The sequence below is a fragment of the Nematolebias whitei genome, chromosome 16, assembly GCF_014905685.2.
Source record: "Nematolebias whitei isolate Nwh7 chromosome 16, NemWhi1, whole genome shotgun sequence".
Taxonomy (NCBI): Eukaryota; Metazoa; Chordata; class Actinopteri; order Cyprinodontiformes; family Rivulidae; genus Nematolebias; species Nematolebias whitei.
This window is the reverse complement of record NC_056513.1, coordinates 12053847-12062173: the sequence shown is the minus strand read 5'-3', so window position 1 is coordinate 12062173 and position 8327 is coordinate 12053847. Positions and strand designations below refer to the sequence as shown.

General features: G+C 49.5%; 1 protein-coding gene across 1 annotated transcript in view; it reads left to right on the top strand.

Moving 5' to 3' along the window:
- The window catches only part of LOC119422825 (myeloid-associated differentiation marker-like protein 2), a 7838-nt gene extending 456 nt beyond the window's left edge, over positions 1-7382 (top strand). Inside the window, exon 2 of the mRNA XM_037690229.1 lies at positions 6737-7382. Coding sequence (XP_037546157.1) covers positions 6737-7382 — 646 coding nt within the window. The remainder of the gene's footprint in view (positions 1-6736) is intronic.
- The last annotated feature ends 945 nt before the right edge of the window (positions 7383-8327 follow it).

Here is an 8327-nt window from a genome sequence, read left to right as displayed (position 1 = left end):
ACTACATCAGGAACAGAAGGTTTGTTTACTTAATTATGGAACTACATTAGGGCCAGGTTTGCTTAACTATTTTGCCAACAGGCAGAAAGTGTTGACTCCAAACAGATAATGGCAAAATTATTACCAAAGCTCTCACAATCTCACACTTACTAAGGGATCAGTCTCAGCTACTGCCACACCAAACTTTTGTTGATAGTGACTATCGTTTCCATCTTTGTGCTTTTAGGGTCAGTTCACTGAGGTGGCCATCTTGAATTAGGTTCACTCCTACACCTACTAAGTTGTAGATGTATATCCATTAATTTCTGCAAGTTACAAGTTTGTCCAGTGGTTTATGAGTTAGACATACTGCTAAAAGAAGACACAGAGACATTATCGCCTGCCGACTAAACCTGCCATGAAAGAATGGAGAGAACGTTCTATTTCATATAGGCTTCGCCCTTTAAGGCTGTCGCTGATGGTTTATCCCGTTATGCGCAGCATAAGCACTGAAAAAAATTAGTCCACGCCCACCTGCTGTGTGGGCCCCACCCGGTCCGTATAAATTACGTTAAGAGCGGGAAATCGGCTCCCATTTTTTCTTCAGCGAGCTAATATAGCACTGTCAGAAGAACAAAGAAGATAAATTGTGTAAATGACCAACCTTGTGAAGGATGCTTGGCCCGGCAGTCGACCTCCGGTCGTCCGGTGAGTTCTCCTCCCCGAGGAGAAGATGACAGCAGTCTTATTCCAAGGTAAGCGTCCGGGAACATTTCCCAGTGACAGGTCATTACACGCTGGACAACGCCATCTTGTGTTTTTCCTCTTATCGCCGACCCTCGGGGCGAACCGGATGGTTCCTCCGGGGCAAGGTGTGCTCAGCTGCAGCCCCCGCTGCTCATTCCCTCCCGGGGAGCGTAGTGTAGGTGGAGGGGGGCTGAGTGAATGCTCACCCCATCCCACCTCGTTTCGCATCGGCGATCACACCGCTCCCGGCCGACAGCGCCCTCAGGGGTTGCCCGGCGGAACCCGGGAGGAGGCTGACATGAAGGGACCCCTTTTTTTCTACGTCCCTCGCCTTTTCCCGCCAGTTCGGATGATCGGCGGAAAGGTTATTTTTCACTGACGTGTTTTTCCAGGCAGCCGCAGTTAGCAACAACGTGCGCTGCTAGCATATAGCATGTCCAAGGGACTGAAGGCCGCAGACCTGCCTTGGAGACAAAGAACTCCTTCTGTAAGGCAACTGACGCTATTCCTCGGTTCCCTCCCCTGGAGCCAAGCCTCGTGGAAGCTTCCGGAGCGAAGCTGTCCAGGTCGGAGCAGCGTCCCGTCCCTCCGGAGGAACCAGACGGCGACCAAAGCTCTCCAATCGAGCCCACCGACGTGTTTTCAGGCAACCGCAGTTAGCAACAACATGCGCTGCTAGCATTTAGCATGTCGAAAAGGCTGGAGACCTCACACCTGCCGGAGGAGACAAAGAGCTCCCTGTGTAATCGGCAGACGCCATCCTCAACATGTGCGCCGCTCCCTCGGTTTGCCTGTCGAGGATTGTAGCATGGATGACGGTAATCCAACGTTCCATCTGGCTCCGTCACTCTCCATTGCTGCCGGAAAAGCTGCACAAAGACCGGATGGAGGGCCCCATCTCATCGGACGCGCTGTTCGGAAGCAGCTTGACGTCCATGCTGACGAATTCGAAGCAGTCGGAGGAGACGTCGGAAGCTGTACGCCATCTCATCTAGCCGCGCGGCTCATTCCGTCCTCCAGCCCGCTGGAGAGATCGTCAAAAGCAGAGGCAGAAACATCGACGCTCCACGGCAGCAGCAGCTTCGTCTCGCCCAGCTCCACCACCAGCCCCGCCCGCCAGAGACCACCCCTCCTCAGTCCGGCAGCCTGCACTTCAGCGTTTTCCCCAGAGATCGCCTGCAGACGGCGCTCGGAGCAAACAAACCGCAGAGCTCACGGGGGAGAAGTTTTAAGAAATGACGGTCTGCGGAGGATGTGTGTATAAATGACACAGGAATTGAATAAATGATTTTTCAAAGATCAAAATGCCTGTTTTTAGCCAGTCTGTAAGCTCGGATGAGCTCACAGCCGCTACACACACATCCTCCACTCATAAGAGCCGGTGTCCTTAAATAAAGGTTTTTTAAATCCACCGCCGCTCCTTCACATGCCCAGACGCTCACGTGACACCACGGTAAGCGAAATAACTTGTTGTCAATCAGACCCGCACGATCACCTCCCAACGGTGTTAACGCGCTCCCGAGCGAGACAAGCAGCCTCCATCCAACGGCACTGTGTCGATGATGCACGCACAGCTGCCCGGCGCTCACCGGCCCACATCGGGATAAATGTGGGACCGCAGGCCGGGTCCGGTGGAGGTCCCTGCTCTCAGCGAAAACAACACACGCCTCCCCTGTATGAACGCGAGTGGCCGTCATCCACCGCGTCCCAGCGATCAGCAGCTCACGGCGGCATAAGCGTGAGACAGCTGAATGAATCCAATGACGGGCCCCGCCCTCAGCGAGAGCGGCGCGCGTCCCTCCAGAGGAAACGTGCGCTCCCGCGAGGCTCACAACCTTCACTTCATCAGCTGACACACGCCTCGCCTCAGCACACAGCTACCGCCCCGCCCGGACATGAAGGTTGGTCCGCGATCCAGTCACAGCGCGCGGGCGCGCGCAGAACAGCCCTTTCGAGAAAGCCTCGCCTTGGGTCACGCGGAAAACATTTCCGCGACGCATGACGGCGGTCGAGGCGGAGGTTTGGATGACATCCGTTCAAAACACGGCACATCATTTAAACGCACGTCCACTCCACGAACGTCACGCAGAGTGGTTAAAAACATGCTCACCGGACAGATGGATGGACAGAGTGTTATGCAAGGGTTACACGCTGCAGTTTGCAACCCGACCCCCTCCGTTCGGAGGAGTTATAGAGACGGTCCTGTCATCACCAGACCAAGTCTCAGCCTTAAATGCAGAAGTCCAAGAGCTTCTGATAAAAGGTGTAATCTCAAGAGTTCCCAACGAGGAGGAAAACACAGGGTTTTACTCACGCTACTTCCTGGTCCCCAAAAGGACCGGAGGGATGAGACCGATTCTGGATCTGTCAGCTTTCAACAAAGCGATCATGAACAGATTTTTTCACATGTTGATGAACAGACAGCTGTTGGACAACATCCAGGAAAACGACTGGTTTGTCTCCATCGTTTTAAAAGATGCCTATTTTCACACACCAATCATCCCAAAACACAGAAAATTTCTGCGTTTCGCCTTTCAAGGGATGAAGTACCAGTACAACAGGTTGCCTTTTTGGGGTACTCCCTCGCGCCTCGTACGTTCTCAAAGTGTGTGGAGACAGCCCTGCATCCACTGCACAAGCAGGGATGAGAGTTTTGTTTTACCTGGACGACCTGCTGCCCCTGTCTCACTCCAGACAGGAAGCATTGATACAGGCTCAGGTGTTAGCATCACACCTGCTAAATCTGGGTTTCGCCATAACTGGAAGAAGAGCTCGATTTTCCCGGCCCAGATAATTGTTATCTGGGAGTGGAATTAAACTCAATTACCATGACGGCTCGTTTATCACAAACAAGAATCGACACTCTAAAAACCAATTACGCCACGTAAGACCTGGCAAAGTGGTAACAGCTGTCTCCGTCACGAAGCTGTTGGGAATGACGTCATCAGCTCACACAGTGGTCCCGCTGGGTTTGTTACACATGAGACGCCTCCAGAGGTGGTTTGCGCGTCTGCGTGTGGATCCAGTAAAACAAAAGAGACGGATGATCACTGTCCCTCCCTCCATGGGAGCAGACCTCCGACACTGGGGAAACACCCTGGCTCTGTCAGAGGGAGTCCCCGTCAGCAGACCCACGTCACGTGTCAGTCTTCACGGACGCGTCTCTGTCAGGTTGGGGGGGGGGGACATGCCTATCTCAAGCAGTAGGGGCGCTGTGGCCCCACCGCACATCAGCCCACATCAATGTTTTGGAGTGTCGCACAGTGCTGAATGTGATTCAACATTTTGCTCCCGTGCTACAGAATCTACACGTGTTGATTCACACAGACAACATGGTGACTGCTGCGTACATAAACCGCCAGGGGGGTGTGCGTTCAGCCCAGATGTTACACATTGCGCGGAAGCTACTGAGTTGGGTTCATCAAACCTGCTTTTATTAGAGCAGTTTACATATCCGATGTTCTGAACAGAGGGGCTGATGTGACGTCCAAGGGCGGCCCACGTTATGTGGACCGGATCCTCCATCCGGATCTGATGTTTTTCAGACACAGCAGAAGTTGGCAAAGCAGCTGTGGACCTGTTTGCGACGCGAGAAGAACGCGCAATGTCAACTACGGTTTTTTCCCTGAGCCCGCGAGACGATCCATCGCTGGGGGGGACGCATTTGCTCACAGTCGGTGGCCCAAAACGCTTTTTACGCGTTTCTTTTCCCTCACCTCCTCTGTTTTTTACGGTCCATGAACCGAGTTCAGGAGGAGGGATTGACAGCTCTCCTGGTGGCTCCCGGCGTGTGAACGCACTATGGTTCCCAGGCCTGCAACGTCTGTTGTGGGGTCGCCGTGGAACTGTCGTGGAGGAAGGATGCTCTCCTTCAGGCAGGAGGAGCGACCAAGAGTTACCCAGAAAAAGGTCAACACCGGTGGGTCTGACCGCTGAGCGGTCCCACTTAGAGGATGGGTCTCCCTCAGGAGATAGTGTGCACAATTCAAGATTCACGTGCTGCATCTACCACAGTTCTGTACACATCAAGGGTACGGCTTTTCAGCGCTGGTGTACAGAGAAGGTTTAGAGACCACTTCATGCTTTTTAGGCAGCGTGTTGTTTTTCTACAACACCTGATGGATAGGGAGTTGGTTTTCAGTACGCTTTAACGTACGTTGCAGCCATCTCTTCCTGCCACAAAGGGTTTGGAGACAGAACAGCTTTTAATCACCCGCTGATGAAGCGGTTTCTAAAAGGTGTTCAGAGATGTAGGCCTGTTTCATGCCCACTTGTTCCACAGTGGGATTTAACGCTGGTCCTGCGAGCCCTGATCAAAGCTTCAATTGAGCCTCTGGATCAGTTTTCATTTAAATTCTTGTCTCTTTAAACAGTCCTGCTGCTGGTTTTAACACCCGCTAAGAGGGTAAGTAATTATCTGCCCTCTCTGTTGTTTCGTCATGCCTTAGAATTAGGCTGACGGGCAGCTCAGCTGTTTTAAGACCAACCCAGCTTTTATGCCTAAAACATCACGAGCTCTTTTAAATCAAGAGTGATGTCGTTGGAGGGGTCTTTTCCCCACCACAGATCAGAAGGGGAAGCATCTGTTCATCTTCTCTGCCCGATGCAGGCGTTGACGTGTTACGTAACGCGCACAGCTGCAATGCGTTCAAATTCAACAATTGTTTGTGCATTATAGAGATGCTTCTGCAGGTCGCCGTTATCCATCCAGCGCTTGTCACACTGGCTGTGTGAGGCCTTTTTTCTGAAGCCTACAGAGCATCAGATTTAGGGCCTCCTGTCAACCTCTAAGCACACTCGACCAGGGGTATCGCATCTTCGACTGCTCTGCATAATGGTATGTCAATGCAGGACATTTGCACTGCGGCTGCATGGTCAACACCCTGCTCATTTATTCGCTTTTACCTACGTGATGTAACGGCTCGTTCCATGACACATTCTGTCCTTAGTGCCCTAACAGAATGAATATTGTTGTTCTCAGGGAACTCTGTTTAAACTCACTTCTGTCTGCATGCATTACAGTGTGAGATGTTGTTTTCAGTCACAGTCGTGTCTGTGATTTTGGTTCTATTGTCACTAATCAGTTCATGATTATTGTTAACAATCAGTTCATTTGATTATTGATCAATTCATGGACATTAATCTGTTTATACTGTTCAGCCATGAACCAGTTGGTTCATGCCCCCCCCCCCTCTTTTCAACTTCTTCTTCATGTTGAAAGTTTTTCCGGGGTATTCATGTTTGTCAGAACGCATAGTTACACAACATGCGTCTGTGCATGGCACATAATTACGCGATGCGTAGTTTATGCACACGGGGAGCTGAGTGACAAGACGTTTTTTGGGCAAGCTTCCGCTTCTTACTGTGTTCGAATGGACCCAGTGAGGCGAGGACCACATCCGCTTCGCCCTTAAACCATCAGCGACAGCCTTAAAGGGCGAAGCCTATATGAAATAGAACGTTGGTTACGTACTGTAACCCCAGATTCTATGAATATAGGCGTAGCCCTTTAAGCGTCGGGCCTCACTGGCTCCTAAATGGCTGAAGAAAAAAGCTATTTTGGGAGCCGATTTCCCGCTCTTAACGTAATTTATACGGACCGGGTGGGGCCCACACAGCAGGTGGGCGTGGACTAATTTTTTTCAGTGCTTATGCTGCGCATAACGGGATAAACCATCAGCGACAGCCTTAAAGGGCTACGCCTATATTCATAGAATCTGGGGTTACAGTACGTAACCAACGATCTTCACCTTTGTTTCTGTAAAGTGCCCTGAGACAACTTTGTTGTGATTTGGCGCTATATAAATAAACTGAATTGAATTGAAACCTTCTGTTAGTGTCTGCAGCTTTAAGTGATCACATATAAAATTGGACCTACATTGTTTTAACCCTCCTGCTGCCTTTGAGTCAAAATGACCCACAAAGCTAAGACTGAGGCCTTATGTGTCATTTTGACCCAAAGGCAGCAGGAGGGTAGTTTTCTCATATCACTGCCGTTTGTCTCCTGCAGGTATGTGACGGCCTCTGTGGTTTACCCACTCTTCTTTGTCCGGTCCGAGTGTCCATACGCTGGCTGCCATGTCCGAGATTTCCGCATCGCCGTCACCGTCTGCTCCATCCTGGGAACCCTGGCCTACGGGGCTGAGGTGGCTCTGTGTCGGGCCAGACCGGGACAGATAGTGGTGGGCTACATGGCCACCGTCCCCGGCCTCCTCAAAGTCGTCCAGGCCTTCGTGGCCTGCATCATCTTTGGCGCTCTAGCCAATGGGAGTCAGTATTCCCAGTATGCTGCCACCATCTACTGCGTTGTTGTTTATTCTTTCTGCTTCGCCCTGACGGTCCTGCTGGTTGGAATGATGGTGTGTAAACGCACCAAGACTGTGAGCTGCATGCCCTTTGACCGCGTCGTGGTGGTGTGCACGCTTCTGGAGGTTCTGCTCTACCTGAGCGCTTCGGTGGTGTGGCCGGTTTTCTGTTTCGACACCAAATATGGCACCCCATGGAGACCGTCCTCGTGTCCCCGTGGGAGGTGTCCATGGGACAGCAAAGTGGTGGTGGCGGCATTCTCCTGCATGAACTTTGGACTTTATCTGGCAGACCTGATTTACTCTCAGAGAATAAAATTTATCTCCTCACACCTGCCCACCAACTCCTGAGTGTAGAACCGAGGTCTGACTGACCATCACTTGTGTTTAAATTATTATTTTTTTCACTGTCAAGTTTTTGTTTGTGAATTTATTTGATATTTAAAGACACTGACGTGACTACAGGATTTGCTCTTTGTTCGATCTAAGGGATAATGTACCATCGTTTATCAATGCAAGACATCATAAAGCTGCTGTGATCATGAGTTTACAGTAAACACTTCTTTATCCGTCAAATATTTGTTTTACTCTGTATTTTTCTTGTACCATGTCACCTGAACATTTGATCACTTGGTACAACCTTATAACCCATATTCAAGAAAATAAATAAATCTATATTTATTTTATTAATCTCTTGAAACAAAAATCAGCCGCCGCTTTCATGCTGAAGTATTAAACAGATGTCTTGTGTGATTTGTTCGTACAAAGTGTATATGTTCTGGAATACCCTCAGCTATTACCACATCAAAGCTCAATATCTTTAAAACTAATGGATTTACTGTATAGTCTTTTTTGTATTTGTTAAAGCTGATAACCTGTGGCAGCCATCTTGAATCAGGTTGGCTCCAAAAGTTAAGTTGTTGTAAATGTGCATCCAATCATTCCTTTCTGAGAATTTCAATAAAGTCTGTTCACTTGTTCGTGAGATATTTTGCTAACAGACTCACAAAGGAACAAGCAATTACACGGTCACCCACCTTTCATGGGATCAGGTAATAAATATTGCAACTATGATGTTTACAAGAATAAACAAATAACTATGTCAGTCAACCTGAAGAAACTGTTACAAAACAGTGAAATATGATATTTTTCTCATTATAATGAATATAAAAATAAATGACATTACACAATTAACTCTTTAGTTCTCACTGCTGCTGCGTGTGGAAGCGATTATGTCTCATATATCAAATTAAAATGGATTCATAGAAATGCTTTAGCGGAGATGCCGCAAAGGTT